General features: G+C 57.0%; 1 protein-coding gene across 2 annotated transcripts in view; it reads right to left on the bottom strand.

Moving 5' to 3' along the window:
* Positions 1 to 1810: 1810 nt before the first annotated feature.
* TTC7A (tetratricopeptide repeat domain 7A) overlaps positions 1811 to 17781 on the bottom strand; it is a 114175-nt gene continuing 98204 nt past the window's right edge. Inside the window, exons 18-19 of one of the 2 annotated variants that reach the window (XM_053667004.1) lie at positions 14783 to 14985; positions 1811 to 3908 (exon numbers count right to left, since the gene is read on the bottom strand). In XM_053667004.1, the coding sequence (XP_053522979.1) occupies positions 3687 to 3908; positions 14783 to 14985 (425 nt within the window). In that variant the 3' untranslated portion in view covers positions 1811 to 3686. The remainder of the gene's footprint in view (positions 3909 to 14782; positions 14986 to 17781) is intronic. The other variant, XM_037161180.2, reaches the window with a different exon arrangement.

Below are 17781 nucleotides of genomic sequence, written 5' to 3'. Positions count from 1 at the left end.
TCACAGTACGCTGGGCAGGGGAGGTTTACTTAGCTGGCTGCTTCCCAAACAAGGCCAAGAAATATTTGCATGGTGACAATATCTGAATGCCCCGGTGGGGTGCGGGGTGCAAGGCAACAATGAGCACTTTGGTACCAGAGAGGAGTCTGGGTGGTGGAGGCTGACATTCCATTCATGTTTGTGTCCGCAGAGAAATGCTATTAATACTGAAGGGCTGTGTCCTGGAGAGCGGTGGGTGGGCTGGAGGTCCATGGGGGTGGCAGTGCACACAAGTCTTGTCCCCAGGCTCCAGCCCTTGTTCTGGCACAATGCACTAGACACACAGCTGGCTCCCTCCTTCTCCAGGGAGGTTATGTGTGAACAAGGGGCCCGAAGACCAGGGGTCAGGAAACGTCTCCACCCATCTGACTTTTCAACCTCGGACCAACTGGAGGTCAGTGCAGCACAGCCCTCATATTGAACAGGAAGGCCTCCCCTCCCTTCCTCTCTCCCCCTCTTCCTGCCTCCATTCTCTTCCTTGAAGGATGAGCCTTCTGAAACTTCCTCCCAGGCTGGCAGATAATGAAACATCACCTATGACCTTTAATTCTCATCCCAGGGGACCATGAGCTGGGGGTGAGGGTGTGTGACAAGTAATCTACACTAATTGTTACATCACTGAAGACCGTGCATGTGTTTCCTCCAAAGAAAGCATCACAGCAAAAAAGGAGCTGGACACCTAAAGGTTCCGGGAAAGACCTTCTCCACTAGGACAGCAAAACCACAATGAGAGCAGGGCTGAGGGTGGGGCAGGCCAGGGAGCAGGAAGCTCAGTCTCGGCCAGCCCCGGGTTCTAGGGAAAGCCTCCAGAGCAGCTGTCTTCCCAGTGGGTGGGTGCAGCCTCGGTGTACCCCAGATGGTCCTTGGGAGTACACGAATAGAGCTCCTGTATAAATTTGTGTCATCCTTCAAAATTTTAGTGCACGTTTTATATGTAGCATGTTGGTATGTGGTAAAACATATCAGGCGTGTGTTGGTATGTCCCTCTCAGCGCAGGTGGCCAATCTGGATGCGGCCTGGATCCTCACCACATGCCCCTCCCAGGGGCTTCCCCCCAGGTGCTGGAGGGGCACCACTGGCAGTGCCCTGGGAACAATCTCTCTGTTCAGGTGGCAAGTCTGGCCCTGACTTTCCAGGTGGGCCCTGGAGGCAGCAGGGCGTCAGGGCCAACTCAGGAGCAGGTAGCAGGCCAAAATGAGACCTATACTAGCTGGACATGCCTAGACCCCCCTCTTCTTCCTCCCACCCATCTCCAGGCTCTAGCCTGACCTCGAAGCCCCCCAAATCCCCTACCTCTGCCCCCCTGTGCTCATCCAGTCTCATTGGGCTAAAACCACAATCCCGTCATCAGGGCCCTCCCCCCCCCTTTGCTCCTCCAACCTCCCATTCCCACCTGTGAGGCCCAGGCCTTCAGGACTCTGTGGGCCCCTCCCCTTGTGTAATATCCCAGCCTCTCCAGGGTCCGCTCAAGGCCGGTTCTGGAGCTACCTGTGTGCTGAATGAACGCACTGCTTCAGACAAACCTACTTCCCCTTCAGGGCTCTCTTTACTCAATCTGTGAATTGGTGACGACTTGGCCTAGACCGATGAGGCCTCCCCTGAGGGTGCACTCAGTGCCTTTCCTTTCCCAGAATTGACCACCAACATCTTTGGGTCCCCCAAGGCAAACCAATGGCTTCTGCTTTGTCTTAATTCTTTGTCTCCTAACAGAATTCTAGTATAGATAGAGCTCTATCATATACAGGGCCTGGCACAAATAACACCCCCCGTTTTTATTAAAAAGTCTTTTATTACAAAATCATAAGCAGGTAATTCTGTAACATAACAATATCACACTCAAGCACACCATATGACATTGTAGGTGAACTGTTCAAATTAAAACTATAAATTATTACACCCATATAATATTACCTGACCAACCACAATCAAGCAGGCGTTACTTCTGCTGTACGCACACGTACACATATAGAGATCTTTCAAACTAGAGGCGAAGGATGCAGTGTTCTCTGTGGTGTTGCTCACCTGGCGGGAGGCCAGGAGGTGTGGGCTTTCCCTGGGAAGCCCCTGGGGGTGCAGTCCTGAGCCAGTGTGGTGAGAAGGGGGGCTTCCCACAGATAGCCTGGGCTGTGACAAGCTGCACCTTTCCACACACCTGGAAATGAGAGATGTACCTGATGCAGTTTTAAAACTAAAACCCCAAGTGCAGGTAAAAAAAGGGATTCCCCTAATTGGCTTGTGGTGGTGGAGGGGGCAGGAGGATTCCTTGGGGAGAATTCCCAGAGCATCACGCAGCAGGCTAGGGGAGCAGCAGGGAAGACCCCCAACGCCAGCACCCGGGACCCCGGCTGACAAAGGCGTCAAGTATACAGAGGCCAGCTCAACTAGTTAGGCGCCAGACAAGGAGAAACAAACAGCCAGGGTGGTGCTTGGGTTAACCAACAAAGCCCAAGGCGAAGTGCACTTCGGGTAGTGAGATGAATTTGGGACAGTCCTGGAGACTCCCCATCTCCACGTTTTCATCCCTAGAGTGATCTACACTGTACTCACAGCCCGGAAAGGTAAGGCTTCGAGGAGCAGTTGATGTAATACATGAGAAAGGGCCGGGTGCAGTGGCCCCGCTCACACCCTGAGGCCCACCCTGGGGCCATGGCCCAGCGTCTGAGGCGGCTACTTTAGTGGAGGCATTTCCAGGAAGATGGAGGTGGGCAGAAATGGAGGGTTGGTTAGGGCCGGTGCTCAGTGTCCCTGGCCAGACACCAGAGGCCTCACAGGCACTTGGCAGCAGAAGGTGCTCAGGGAGTCCCAACTGGCCTCACTGGGAAAGGGCAACGCCGGGCATTATGCACTAATTCAAAGTCTGGGAGAGGAATCCATCTTCCCATTTGCCTGTGGATTCTTCAAACCGTGACTGCTCTGGGCGAGAACTGAGGGGGATCCAAAACCTTGTTCTGAGATGTGGCGTGGGACCAGGACCTGGGGCTCCCCCAAGGCACAGGTGGGGGGAAGGCACAGCCGTACGGCTCCAGGGAGCAGGTTGCATCACCATGACTATGACACTTAGGGTTCAAGCAGACTGTCTCCCGAGGAGCCAAGGAAGAGCACAGGAACGTCTCTTGGCCTGGCCTGAGGGTAGCGGCAGGGTTCATTGCTGGTGCTGGAGGGCAGAGAGCTGAGGTTCGAGACTAAAGCTTGTGCAAAGCTGGAAATCGGGGTCAGGGATGCTGAGGGAGGGTGGCAGGTGCACACAGGGGTTTCTAGATGGGGAGGTGACCAAGCCACACAGACCTTTCTGCCCATTTCGATGAGGCACAGATACTCGGGAGGGGCCCCGTGTTGATGTGGCCTCCCAGCTACTTCCTTGCTCGTAAATGCCACAATGTCTGAGTCCCAAGGAGCAAGGAATTTGCTTCTGATGCAAATGTGGTCCACCAGGCTCCAGATGAGCCTCACTCCCAGACTCACTGGGCCCTGGAGGGAATGCAGGGGTGGGATGGGGGAGGCGAGGAGAACTAGGGCTGCAGCTTGCAGAAGTGTTCCCTAGAGATATATTTCCCTGAGGTCCCGTACCTCCCTGAACCCACGTTCCCTGTTGGCGGCCTGCTCTGCCCACCGGGCAGCCCCCTTCTTCCTGCAGTTGCAGGGCAGTGTCAGAGCTCTCTGGGGATGATGGAGAAGGGCAGCACCGGGCTGCTGGCTTCCAGCTCGAGGGCGGTGAGGAAGCATTCCACTGCAGCCTCCGTCTGGCCCTGGGCCTGCAGCACCTCGCCCAGGCCCTGCCATGCTTCGTGGCAGGTGCTCTGCCTCTCCACAGCGTCCCGCAGCACCTTCTGGGCCAGGCACTTATGGTCCAGCCGACTCAGCATCATACCCTGGAAGCAAGCACAGGGTGAGGGGTTAGTGAGGGTGTCCTGGGGAAGGGATACCCTGGCCATCAGGGCAATGAGTGGGAAGCAGCTTGGCCACTGGCCACCAGCCCGGGAGGGCACCAGACACGGTGTCTCACTTGGATTTGGTCAAGTGACTGTGCCCTTGATTAATGCAAGTCTTACCTGTCCCACCCCCAACCTGCTTCCAGGCAAGCCTCCCAAATCACACACTGTGGGAGCTGTGTCCTACCCGGCCCCAAGGGATGGGCTTTCAAGTCAGCAGCCCTGGCTTTGAGTCTCCCCATTACCAGCTGGGGGACCCTGGGCAAGCCACCATTCTCTGGCCCTCTGTTTCCTCATCTATAAAAGGAAAAAGACCACAGTAGCCACCTCAAGGGCTGTTGTGAAGTTTATAGGAGTCCATTTATGTAAAATACTTGAACAGCATTTGGCCTGTGTGAGTCTCTTGATGGGCCTGTTACCCCTGGGCTTGCTGCTGCCCTTCTCCTCAGGGACCAAGGGATGTATGCTGCAGGCCCCAGCTTCTATCACCTTGGGGAGAACTTTGAACTTGTGGGTGGGTGTGGCAGTTCCTTTGCCTGCATCCCTGGTCTTCCTAGGGACATCTGGGTCCTGAGATGCTCACCCTGGCCTGGCAAGTGAGGGTCACAGGACAGACAGGTGATGGGGCCTGGGATGGAGGCTGTGTGAAAGGAGGACTTTGGAAGGGTGCATCCGGTGGTCAGAAGCTGGGCCTTACATTTTTGGCTCCAACAACCCCACTGCCAGGGAGATGTAGGAAGGGACAGGAATTGTTACAAAAAGGGGTTGGGAAGTTCACCTGGCACCCTGCCCCTCTATGTCCACTTCTACACACGCTGGGTGGGCAGGGGAAGGGGCTGGTGTCTCCTTTCAGCCTTTGTTCCCAGAAAGGCTGTTCTGCACCACACCGTGTCACTGATCTGTGTCCAGCCCTCAAAGGCGGCATGGGATGGCAGCGCTGGGGGCCTCCTCTCATTCCAAGATACGGGGTAAAGCACAAAGATATGAGGTAGAGCTCGAACGCTGACTTCCTGGAGAGGCGGGGGCCAGGGTGGGGGCGGGGAGCTGCCTTCCGTGTGCTGGGAGCCCCCTCCCAGGTGCCCGCCCACCGGCGGCCATGTACATTTTTAGCTGGAACATTTTCATCTTCACCACGCTCCCCAGAGTTAGGCCCTCCGTTGCTATGGAGACCTACTGAGGACGATGCACATGCCTGATTTCATAAAGAGCCTGGAACATGACCAATTAGGAAAGAGGGAAGGCTGGTGCTCAGGAAGCCCTAGGAAAAGCCTCTCCCTCTCTGGAGCTGCTGGCTGGCAGTACTGGGGCCAGGGGGCAGGAAAGGAAGAAGGAGATGTCTCTTCAACCCAGGGTGAAGCTACCCCAGGGAACCACGAGGATGAGGCAGAGGACAGGGGAAGATGGCGAGCTGCGGCCAGGCCCAGGCGGAGCCTCAGGCAGGCCCCCAGCTCCCCCTCTTGCCAGATGGGAGTGGTGCTGACTCAGGGCTGCCTAGGACCAGGGGGCTGTGCCCAGTCTGGTCAACAGGGCTCCAGGCCAAGCCGTTCTGCCCGCAGGGCCTGGGAGCTGGACCCTGAGCAGCTCACAATGGAACAGGGCCCACAGGGAGGAGGGAAGGAAGGCGAGACAACAGGCTGCCAGATGCCAAAACTAAGCACCAAAAATGGAAGGTTTGAGCCCTGTAAGTTCTGCCTGTGGGGGAGCGACAGAGGACAGATGGGGAAGGGCCAGCCAGCGGAGCCTCCCAGAGAGGGGGTGGGGCCGAAGGGGCTTTTACACAGTGGCTTTTACACACTAAGACTGCTGCATTGAGCTTCCACATGAGATTTCATTTGAAAAGAGGGCTCCACCTAAAAATGAATTTGAAAACCGCCGATTCTCAAGAAGCATTCGGGTGTTTGGGAAGCGGCCACATGTGCCTGCAGGCTGACCAGGGAGTGCACACAGGTGTGTGTGTGCTGTTCTCAGTTTGGAGGGTCTGGGACAGGCACCTCTGCATGCTCTGTACAGAGGACAAGCCCAGGGCTGCACAACCACGAGAGCCAGCGCTGCCCCTGACTAGTGCAGCGACTCCGGGCAAGCTGCCCATTGTCTCTGAGCCACGGTTTCCTCATCTGCAAGCTGGGGAACAGAAGGGTCCTCTTTCATAAGCTACTGACCAATTTAAAATCTCATAGCAGGGGCACGTGGTGGGCAGGGAGCAAATGGAAGTGTCCCCAGGATGACCAGAGGTCCTGGGAGGGGATGAAGGGGTGGAACAGCTGAGTTTTCTAGAGGGCAGGGCTCTCTGTAGGGGCGGACTCTGGGCTAGGCTGGGGTTGGTTCACGTCCCCACCACCCTGGGGTGCTGACCTGAGAGCCTGAAAGGAGACACCAGGCTGGGGTCAGGCTGGGGCCCAGAGGCCTGGGGCCTGTAACAGGATCTGCAGCCACCTGCCTGAGACACCAGCCCGTTTGTGTTTGGTAGCAACTCGGAGTGTTTGCTGCTTGACAACCGGACAGGGCCCGTCCCGGGAGGCTGCAGGTCTCACCTGCTCCGCCCCCGCACTGCCAAGGGTCTGCCGCCACCCCTGGCCCCCACAGGCCTCCAGTCAAACGTCCCTGTGGACTCCCCTGCACCCCGGCCAGGGAGCATCCTGAACCCAGAGTAATCAGACTTGCTGGTGACCTTCACCAGGGAGAGGTCACAGCTGTGCTGTCCCAGCACAGGGAGCAGAAAGTGAGGTGCAAGCTGCTCTCGGCAATGAAGTACGGCCCCTACAAGAGGGGCCAGGGTTGGTGGCAGCTGCTCAGGGAGGGGCAGGGCGGTGGGGAAGTCCCAGAAATTCCCAACTTCCTCCCTCCCTCCCTTCTTGGATCGCAGGGAGGAGCAAACATCTGGCCACATCTCATCTACCTGGGGCCCTGCTCCCCATAAGCCTTCCCCGAGGACGGCAGGCCCCCTTGCCCACGTCACCACCTTGACATTATGCTCCGTTACTGTGGGCTGTTGAATGTGACCTCTGTCCTCCTGTCTAGGCTGACAGGGATGGGTCCCTGGCTCCTGCCTGCCTGGCCATGACCTGCATGCTAGCAGCTCAACAGAGCTGAGGGGAAAAGGTCCTGGGCTCGAAGCTGGGTACACCAGAGGCACTTGTGGGTGCCTAGTGACCTGCTCAGTGCCACCGGACAAGGTAGCCTGATGGGCCCTCTGAGGGGGACCCTCTCTGTCAGGAGCCCAGGTTCCCCGTGGAGGTCCAGGGTGCGGTCAGGGACTATAGCCTGGGGTGGGGATGCAGAAGAAACTGGATCCTGCCTGTTTTTCACTGCACGGCATCTCACCCCATTAGTTCAGTGGCTGATCCTGTCCTCCGGGGGGAGGGCAGCAGCAAGGTCCCCACCTGCCTTCTCCTCCTTTTTGGTGGAGGCCTGCTCTGGGAAATAGTCCGCAGTGCTGGGCCAGCTGCTGGCCATGCTGTGAGCTCCCTCCCCACCCCTCCTCTCAAGTATTTATAGAAGTTATTTTGGGAATTTTCTTTCTGAGCTCAAGGCACATTCCTGGGATTCTGTCACAGCCTTTCCAGCTGGGAAGCCGGGAATCAGCTGGAGGCTGCTGGAGCCTCCTGGTCCCTGGAGCCTTCTGCTTGGGGACCGTGGGGCTGCAGGGAGGAGCCCCTGGCGGGGCCACCTCTGAGGCTGCTCCACAGGAAGGCTCCCTCCCGTCACCCATCCTGGGGTGCTGACACGCCCAGTGAGGAAGGCCCACATTTCTGCATGCTGGATTCTCCCAGGTGTGTCAGTCTTGACCAACCAGCCTGGGAAGAGGAGGCTCTTCAGGCTGAGAAGCAGCCCACACGTTGCCACCTCTGTCTGGGAGCTGGGGCTGCCCCAGAGCCACTGACGGGTCCTACTTCCCTGTTGGGGGAAGGGGCACAAATCCTTGTGGATCCCACCCCATGTCTGGCTGATGGCCCCCTCCCCCCAACCAGAGCTCCTCCAGGGTCTCATAGGAAGAGGGCCCTGATGAGGGAGCCCTCAGACTCACCTGGAGCCCAGTCTAGGTGGGACCCCATCTGGACATGGCCAAGCCCTCAGGGCTAAGTCAGGAGGCTATAGCAAGGTTTCTAGACTTTGGGTTTTAGAAGAGAAGACCCTGTGATGGGCAATGAGAATGGGGCCCATCGCAGCAGCCCCACTCTGGGACCAGGAGATGGAGCCACGGGGGCTGGTGATGACATATTTGGCAGGGTGTGTGCGGGGTACTGGCTGGGTGGACAAGACAGAAGGAGCTGAACCCAGTTGTATCCTCCACAGAGTGAGTCTTTCAGACCATGGACTCTGGGGCTAAGCTAAACCAACAGTGCCTCACTATCATTCTGATCCAAATCTATGGCAGGCTGACAGAAAGTTTCCCTTCCACTTCCTTGTCAAGGTTGGCACGGACTTCAGGAGCCCACGCACCAGCCTACGGCTTTCCAAAGTCTAGAGCCAGTGGAACCGCCCTTGTCTTCTGGAAAGTCCCTGAGCCTGGGCTGGGGGCTATGTGAGGCCCGGGGAAAGGCAGGGTGGGCAGGGGTCTCCTGACACCAGTGAGGCCTGGGCTGGGGGATCCCGCCCATGCAGCTCCCACCTCCCCAACACATCGAGGCCCCAGAACTCTCTCACTTCCTTCCTCCTCCACTTTCCTTTCAGGGACTCCAGACCTCAGGCAGCACTGCAGAGGGATGAGGAATATAGAACTCACAGTACAACCACTGCGCCAGGAGGCCAAATGACCGACAAGGCTTTCCTACTAAAACTGTTCTGTCAAAACGAAGCAAAATGCCCCACCTTCTGGAGCTGATGGGACAAGGGAGTGGACTGAGAGTCCACTGACAAGGGGCCATGCATGCAAGAGCTCAGGTTCCCCCCACACTCAGCAGAGTGCGAGACTTCGGGGTCCCCCCACCTCCTCGGGCTGCCCGGCCCTCTAAGCCACCTGCCACAGCTCAGGAAGCCCACAAGGAAGGAGGCCCAGGGCAGGTGGGCCCCCTGGGCCCCAAGAAACCGCCCCGGAGTCCTGCCATTCTGTGCACCACAGCCTCATCCAGAGGCCAGGTTCGGAGTCTCACTTCTTAGCTGCTTAGGACGCCTTTCCCCCTTTGAGTCAGGATGTAGCCGAGGCTGGGCTGGCCTGGCGTGACAACGGGCCAGTGTGCAGGGCTGAGCAGGACTCCCCAGAGCACAGCGTCCCCTGCCCTTCCTCTCCCTCAGCCGCAGGGCCTCAGCATGTCCCTTTAGCTGATGTTGGCTCACCCAACTCGGTGGACCGCAAGACCAGGTCTTAAATTTCCCTTGTCCCTCAGCTCACACCCGCACCTATGAGCAGGCTGCCCTCACTCTCAACTCAGGTCAGCAGGGCCTTGCACCCTGTATACTCTTGTCCCAGCCACAGGGCAGCTGGGGCCGATGTCCTACACATCTGTACCTCGGCCAGAGTCACTTGGTGGGCTCATGGAGGGCTGAGCAGCTTCTGTACAATGACTCTCTGGGGTGTGGCTCTGGGCTTCCGATTTCCTCTGCAAACGAAGAGCATCTGACCTGGACTGGGAGCCACACTTCTAAAGCAAAAGATACGAGTGACCCCAGCTACTGGGCCATTGCTTTACAGGGATTTATTCAACCTCATTCTAACCGGAGCCCCATGCGCTTGGCACCACAGTTCTTATGTTACAGAGGAGGACACGGAGGTTCTGAGACGCGGTTAAACAGCAAGTGCTGTGAAAGTGGGACTCAAGTCCAGGTCAGTCAGACTCAAGGCTGTGCTCTAACCTCCAGGCACAGCTGGCTCTGACGATAGGGCTTAAGAACTGTGCCAGCTGACTGGCCCCAGAGGCAGCTCTGAGGTCCCTGGTCCCTGCCCAGCACCCCCCACCTTTGTAGCACCCTGCTGGCACCGGGGCCCAGCCAGCAGCACAAGGAAGTTTGGACCAATGACCTACACCCCACAGCCACCTGGTCAAAGACGGGCTCAGGTTACCTGCCACCAAGTCTTCCATGCAAATGGAGAGAAAAATGCCTGCTGTTAACGGACCTTTTCACAGATCTCACCTCATCTAAGCCCAAAACTCTCCCTGGAACTCACAAGACCCTGAATTTTTTCCTCATTGGATAGAAGCCTGAGCCAGCGAAGGGAAGAAATCTCTGTGCCGTATAACTTGAGGGCTGGCTGTCTGTCTCAGATGTGCCACCTCTACTGCATGACCCTGCCCTCCAGGACTGGGGATGGGGCCCACCAGGGGAGGGTGGTGGGGGCAGCTCTGTGTGGCCACAGTCTACCACCTCCTTGGCCTTAGAGAGCAGAGACTTCTTGTTGGATCCTGCAGCCCCTGCCAAAGGCCCAACCCAGAACCCAGAGCACTGCAGAACCCTGGTCCTCCCTGACTCGGATCCCACCTTGGGGCAGGCCAGGCATCTAGTGGGGAGCTCTGGGGACTTGAGATATGCTGCAGCACGCTCCAGTCTGGGGAGAGGTGGGGCAAGAGGCTCTGGGGCCCTCTGGGGATGGCCATGCCTTGAGCCCACAGCCCACGTCAAGAACAAGACGTAAGCCTCATGTTGGGAGCAAGATGGAACAAATGCGGGGGAATAATTCATGGCCATGCTCCCATCGGAGGGCAATGGATGACAGAAACACTGTCTTCTGTCTTTGTGAGGGTGTCTGGAGAGAGAAGAGGTCAGGTCACATGGCTAGGATTGCTTCAGAAATTACATCTCTGGGAATCACATCATAGGAGCTAAAGCTCACGTGGGGCAGTCTCTCTCTGCTGCTGGCGTGACTGAGGAGAAAGGGTTCCAGGGAGATGGGGCAACAGGAACCTGGAGCTCTGTCCCAAGAAGAAAGCATGATCAGGGACAGGCACCTGCGAGGATCAGGAAAGCCCACCTGCCCTCCAGAAATGCAGGTGGCAGGAATGCAACCACACCTGCCCACTCATGGCTGAGGCTTTCTCTGTGGTGAGTCAGGCTGCACCAAAGCATCCATGCTCCTGGCTCAGCCAAGCGGAGGGCAGGGAGAGTGAGTTGGCCTGAAGCCATGGCTAGTGACCCTCCTACCGTTAAGGTCAGGTGACCTCAATGGAACTTCCTCTTGGGAGGGCTCTGAGTGACTCGGCCAGTCCATCAGCCACACTTAGGCTCCTTGCCATCCCAAGGCATCCCTGTCCCCTTGGTGTGCAGAGGGGCTCCTGAGAGGATGGGGCAGAGACAGGCTCAGAGAGACGGATGCAGGCTGCCTGAGGGTCCTCCTCTGGCTGAGGCCGTGGGGCCCTCTCCGAAAAGCAGTGCCAGCCGGGGCCCACTCCTCTGCTGACCTGGGGAAGGACCTGCCTTCTTTTTCATGCTTCCTCAGGGGCAGGCAGGTGAAGTTCAGGCCTCCCCTTCCTCACTAAAGGAAGGGGAGTTGATTTCTCTTCCGCCAGGAAATCAACTTCTGAACACCCAGGCTGAGTGAGTGCGGTATCAAGCTGCCGGGCAGGGAGGCCAGGACTGAGCTGGCAGAGACCGCCAGGAACTGCCATTAGATGTCACTGGGAGTTTCCATCTGCAGAGAGCACGCCTTTGTTCGTCTGTACTCTGGCGCTCTCCTCGAGCCTGGCAGAGGTGGCACCTGCAGGACCAGGCTCGAGGACACAGACGCCTCTGGGACACTGCTGTGGCACAGTGAAGACGCTTCCCTGGCAGAGCACTGCCAAGGTGGTGTCTCTTTCCTGCCTGATCAGGGTGGAAAAACCTGAGCTGAGCCCAGAGTGGAGCCAGAACCATGGAGAGGTCCCTTGTCACATGCAGGGCAGCAGGGCAGCAGGGCAGCGGGTGGGGAGAGGAGAGACCCTGCTTCTGGGCCAGAGTGTACATTCTTAGAAATGCCCGAACCCTGGCTCCTGAATGCAACAGCCTTCCACTCCCAGAGGCTTTCTCCAGCCTGTCCCCTGCTGGCCTGTGCCCCGTACACGGCCACAGGGGGAAGCCGAGTGGCTGTCCTCCTAGTGTGTGATGATCCTGCCTCAGGACTGCAGGACCAAACCTGGCCACCACGCTACGCTGCTCAGAGTCTATCCTTACCCTTCTCTTTCTAGACCTCAGGGAGTAGGGCTCAACTACCACCTCTGAGGGCTCATGGGAGACCCAGAGCTCCTCCAGCCCAAGCTATGGGTGGCTGTGCTCTCAGGGGACCCTACAAGAGGCCAGGGTCCTCACAATGCCACAGTGCCATGGCAAGGCCAGGATGTCCTCCTTGGGAACCTGCCTTATCAATGACTCCACGGTGGGGGAGTACCAGTTCCCCTCCATGTTGCTTTCTGTGGATCATTCTCCAGGGGTGCACCAACCACTGGAGTTCACAAAGGCTGAGATAACAGGTTGCTTTCACTCTCTACTATTTTTACAGTGACTCCCTTACATAACTGTCAGGCTGACTTAACCAATGAGTAGTGTATCCCTTCATGTTGTATTGTGATGATAAAGATCCCAACGTGACATCTGTGCTCAATGGGGAAGAGTGCTGTGATTGATTAGTAATGTCTGTCACGGGTGAGGGACTAGAGCATGGTGGCATACATGCTGTGCTTTGCTTTCTCAGATACTGCATGGCAGACTTTTAGGAGCACTTTCACATGTGTCACCTCATTTGATTAGAACATAGGTCTAGGAATGATGAAGATTATTACTTATTTACAAAGGAAGACATCGGGAGGGTTGAAGTTAGGTGTGCCTTTTCCTAAGTCACCCAAGCAAAGTAGGGCCAGAGCCAGAGGTCACAGATGTCCTGAGTCTGAGGTCAGTCCAGGGAAGACACTTAGATTGGGGAAGGCAGAGATCAACATGCCACAGTGTTCATGTGTCTCTGGGAAAAGAGGACTTCGTAAATCTTCCCAGGCTTGAAATTTGCTGTTCTGTATGCGTACGTGTAGGATGCTGGCAGGAACAGCATGTGTGGAAAGGAGATGGGCTGCCCACGCTGGAGCCAACGGCCCCTCTGGTTGCTTAGAACTTTCACAGTGGGCTGGCCTGCCTCTGACTTGCTCCCATTTCATCACATCAGGAAGGCACCCCGGGAAGAGAAAAGGGGCCATTTCAGAAACATCTGCAGGGAGCCGCTCTGGACAGCTCTTCAGTTACCATGGAAACTCACCCTCGGAAACGGCCTCAATTTCAGGGAAATAGCTACAAACAATAATAAGCATAAATGAAAAATGGCACTCTGATACTTCAAAATTGTACTTGTTATTGGATTTCGTTGGGTTTTAGGAGCTGAACGGCAGGCTCCTACCCTCGAGTGCAATGGAAGGGCGACATCGCTGCCTGGCTGCTGGCCTAATGACGTAGTCACATCCTCCCTCCCACCACCCTAATCAAGTTTCTGGACGTGACTCTGGGGAGGCATTTATCAGAGGAGCTAAAGTCTGAATTTCGGGAGGAAGGATGTGCCTTGCAAAAAACATTTGCTGAGCAGACTGGAAGGCCACATGGGGCCACATGGAGGGGAACGGGCCAGAGTGTGATGTCCCTGTGCAGGTTTTCTTCAAGTGGCACGGGCATTCGCATGGGCCCACACTGGAAAGCCCTTGAGAAATCAGGCAGTGGAAATAATAGCTGAGCTGGGAATCTCTGTTCTAATCTGTTTTCAAGGACTTTTGGGGTTGGAAAGGACCTCATTATAAACCCCCATGTAATGTTTCTGTCAGCAATATCCTCATAGGATGATACCTGAGTTTGTGCTTGGAGTTTGTCCTAAGAGTTATCACACCATGTTCCCGACATGGGGCTGCAATCCAACTCCTAGGAACTTCTGCTCGTGGGCGATCAGACCCCTCTGGGCAGCGATGACCCTGCGGCCATCTGGAGTCCTTCTGCTGACCCTTCTGTGTTAGTGTTTGGACGTGAGTGGCCCTCTCGTGGCTGTTCTCAAGGAGCTCTCAAAGGGGCCAGGAAGTGGAACCCGGACTCTGACCAGGGGAAGACTGCGTCTCTAACTGTGGGCTCCTAAACTATGCTTCGAAAATCACTGTGCGTATGCAGGCCCGCACGCTTTCGGAGCATTGCACTGATCCTCATGCCCACTCCCTAAAGGCAGCTGAGGAAGGCGGGAAAGAAGTTACACTGAGGGCCTACAGTTCCAGCTGTCGGAGAGGGCCGCTGCACACATAAGTAAAAATGAGGTGCAGAGATGGGGGCTGACCTGCCCGTAGTCACCCGGGAAGAGAATGGCCAGGCCCAGACGAGAGTACCCACATTCTGCTCCCCATTTCCAAACCTTCCCATAGGAAGGTTACTGAGTCTTAGACGCCCAAGTCCTGAGCTCCACGTCCTGAGGTTGAGGGCACCAGGGGCCATTTCCAATGTGTGCTCGGGTCAGACCCGAAATGACAGCCCACCCTGGGGCATCCTGCCCGGGAGCTCCTCTGAAATGGGGAAGGCAGCCCAGTGATTGGAGGGGGGGCCTGAGAATCCCCCCAAAACACTTCGGTATCTAGAGTCTCCAGGAAGAGGATCTGATGTGTAACCGTGGAAGCCCTCTGAGGCCAGACTGCCATACAGAAACTAAGAGCAACAAGTCGCAAAGAACGTCAACCTGCCCTCCCAGACTCTTTCATCTACTCAGGCAGGCTCTAGTTTCGGGAAGTGGCCTGCCCCCGCAGGAGGGAAGAAGCGTCGTCGTTCCCAACAGAGCAGGGAGGAAGCCACGTCCAGACACCAGATCACCAGGGAGCCGTGGCAGCAAAGCCTGCCTGCAGACATGGAGGGAGCGAGGCTGGCAAGGCCCTGAGGCCTTCTGTGGGGGTGTGAGGCTGACTCACCAGGCTGTGCATGATGCGCACGCCGTCGGGGTTCACTGTGAGCGCCTCCTTGTACAGCTGCTTGGCCTCCTCCAGGCTGCCCTTCATCTCAGCCAGCCGGCCACGCATGTAGAGGACCGAGTGCGAGGTGGGGAAGAGGCTCGCTGCCTCCTGGATGCAGAAACCTGCTTCCTTCAGGTGCTGCTGCTCCATGAACAGTTCAGCTGTGAAACCAGAAGGACAGTGGGAGGTGAGAGTGGCGACAAAGTTGGAGGCAGCAGCCCCCGCCCTGGGAACCAGTCTCAGGTGATGGAAAACCACCCCCGCCAGTCACAGCAAAGGGCGGGCTCGCTCTGGGGTGCGGAGCTAATACCAGGTCATGGCTTCTGAGTGCTCACCGTGCTATGTGCTCCACACAGACAGACTCTCGGCCAACACTCACAAAGCCCTGTGGGGCAAGTACTTTTATTGCCAGGCTTCGGGGAGGAGGAAACTGAGGCACAGAGAGGGTAGGGAAGTCACCCGAGGCCACAGAGTCAGTTAGGTAAGATGGCATCTGGCCATCAGACTTCAGAGGCCTGCAGTAGGGGCCTGCAGTAGGAGATGCCAGTAAGTGGTATCTCCTGGAGCTCAGCATTTGCTCAGGTGGCAGTGACTTTTTTCCAGTGTCCTCTCATGTCGCTTGTTTATTATTATGTGCCTGGGCTAAGGGGAGGGAGGCAGATGTGGCGGCTCTCCTGCAGCTCTCAGTCTCCGAGGAGGGAGGCTAGCCATGTGCACGGAGCCCGAGGGAGAGCCGGGCGATCCTGCCAAAGATGGGTGTGGGTGGGGGAGGAGGCGAGAGGCCCGGGAGCACCTGTGAAGGGGCAGAGCCAGGCCCCACCAAGGAGTGTTAGTAACAGCTCCCAAACAGCCTGCACCCACTGAGAGTCGACTGTGGGCCAAAGCCCAACTGTGAGAAGCATCTTCTCTCATTTAATCCTCACAAGTCTGGGAGGGAGGTGGGTGCTCTCACGAGCCCCACTGTAACAAACCAGGCTGAGGGAGGGAGGACCTCACCCCCACCCCTCAGTGGGAAGAGGCAGGGCAGGGCTGGGCCCCCAGCAGCTCCCGGCCTCCCTCCGAAGGACTTTCTGCAGTACCGGGAGGAACAGAGGACACATGTACAATGCACCCCCTAACCGGTTCCCCTTATTCCCCAGATGAGTGGAAAATGGGGCAGTTTCTCCAGTCCCGGGCCAGCCCACATAAACGCATTTCAAACCCTCCTGCACGCACACGCCCACGGCAGATGCTTCTGGCAGCGCAGCTCTTTGGGGTTGCAGCTTGGCCTCACGGGCCACTCGACCCTCCTCTACGACAGCCCAGAGCTCGGCTGCCCCGCCTGGGGCTGGTGCCTGTGCACACATGGGAGCACAGAAGGGCAAGCAGAGCCTGGCTTGTGACTTTGCCAAGAGCTGTTCCTTACAAAGGCTGAGAGCTGAGGTTACATGAGTTCAGATTAGGCCCGGGGTGGGCTGGGTAAGAGACATCCCAAAGGAAGCTCCCAGAAAGAGGTGGGAAACCCAGGCTCAGGCATCCTATCTTCCTGCTCTGGCAAGAAGCAGGAAGGAGGTCTAACTAAGGCTTTGACTGTAGCACACAGCACTCGGAGCACTCAGCCTGAATGTTGCCTAAGGCTCATTGTATAATCAAATAGCTTGCCGTATCCTAAAATACTACAGAGGGCTCTTTGAGCAAGGGTACTTTTTTCACTAGTGGAGATGAGTTTGGGAGAATCAGAGAATTAATTAAACACAGAGGAGCCAGGCTCCCAGGATAAGGCCAGAAAGAGAAATGCTGGCCCTTGTTCCCTGAGCCAGCCTGAACTGGAGATTCCCAAGACAGAAAACACAGGGAGGTGAGGCCAGGGAGGGCAGGCTTTGAGCTGGGGCCTTGCAGGGAGGGCTGGCCCAGGGGTCAGGGGTTTGGCTCTCTCGGCGTAGGCTCTCCTCTGCTGTTGTATTCTTTTCTGGGGCCACCGCCTGGCACTCTGAGCAGGCTGCCTTCATAACTAAATGTCCAGCGTGCCACTATTGATCACTGATGATGCCTGGCCCTCCCACGAGGTCAAAGAGTAAAGCCACCAAACTATTGGAATGACCCAGAGCACTGGAATGACAAGTGCCAACTCTGAGTGCTCTGGTCACTCAGGAGGGGTCAGGTCAGCTGTGCCGGTATGGTCAGGGAAGTCTTCCTGAGGGAGGCAGCATTTAAGGCCTGAAGGCACAGAGGCACTTGGACTAGCAGAGAGAAGGGAGACTGGGCTCACCTGGCGGCCTGGGTTTCCCTTTGGCAGAAGTTCCCAGGGCCACAGAGAATAGTGGAGAAGTAGAAGGAAGTGTGTGGTGTGAGTGTTGGGGGTGGGGAGGCCTTCCTGCATCAGCTCCCATAGTGGCTTCCTCCCTCGCCAGCAGCTCGGCTCAGAGGCCGGGCCCTCCACTGCCCCAGACCTTGCACCAGCAGGCCCGCCCCAGGCCTGGTCCGCCTGCCCACCTGGTCTTGGTGCAGCTCGTTAAGCTGTTTACAACTTGCTGCTCTGTCTCCTGAGCTTCATCTCCGGAGGCTGCCCGTGGTCCCTCCCCTGGGGATTCCTTACAGTGGCCTGACATCAAGGGATTTCAACGACAGGATCCCCACCTCCCTCCTTCTTTGGGGCCCTGGGCCTTGGGCTGGCCATACATCAGAAAACATGCCCTGAAAAATAGACAGGGCAAAAAAAAAAAAAAAAAAGAAAAATAGACAGGGCTGCTTTGCTCCAGTGGACTTCATTACCAGTTAGGCAGGAAACCAGATGACACAGAACAGAGTCTCCTGCAGGCTGCTGGCTCGGCCTTGCAGACAGCTCCTGGCAGGTCCGGCCTCCAGAGCGGGGCCTCTGACCTGCGGTCAGGCTCACAGGTCTGGGGGCTGCAGTGTACTCCTTCGTTCCAGCCTCAGTGTCCCCAGGCAGTTGTTTTACCACACAGACAGCCACATGG

The sequence above is a fragment of the Artibeus jamaicensis genome, unplaced genomic scaffold, assembly GCF_021234435.1.
Source record: "Artibeus jamaicensis isolate MK-2021 breed Jamaican fruit bat unplaced genomic scaffold, CSHL_Jam_final contig_465, whole genome shotgun sequence".
Lineage (NCBI taxonomy): Eukaryota > Metazoa > Chordata > Mammalia > Chiroptera > Phyllostomidae > Artibeus > Artibeus jamaicensis.
This window is presented reverse-complemented; position numbering and strand designations above follow the sequence as displayed.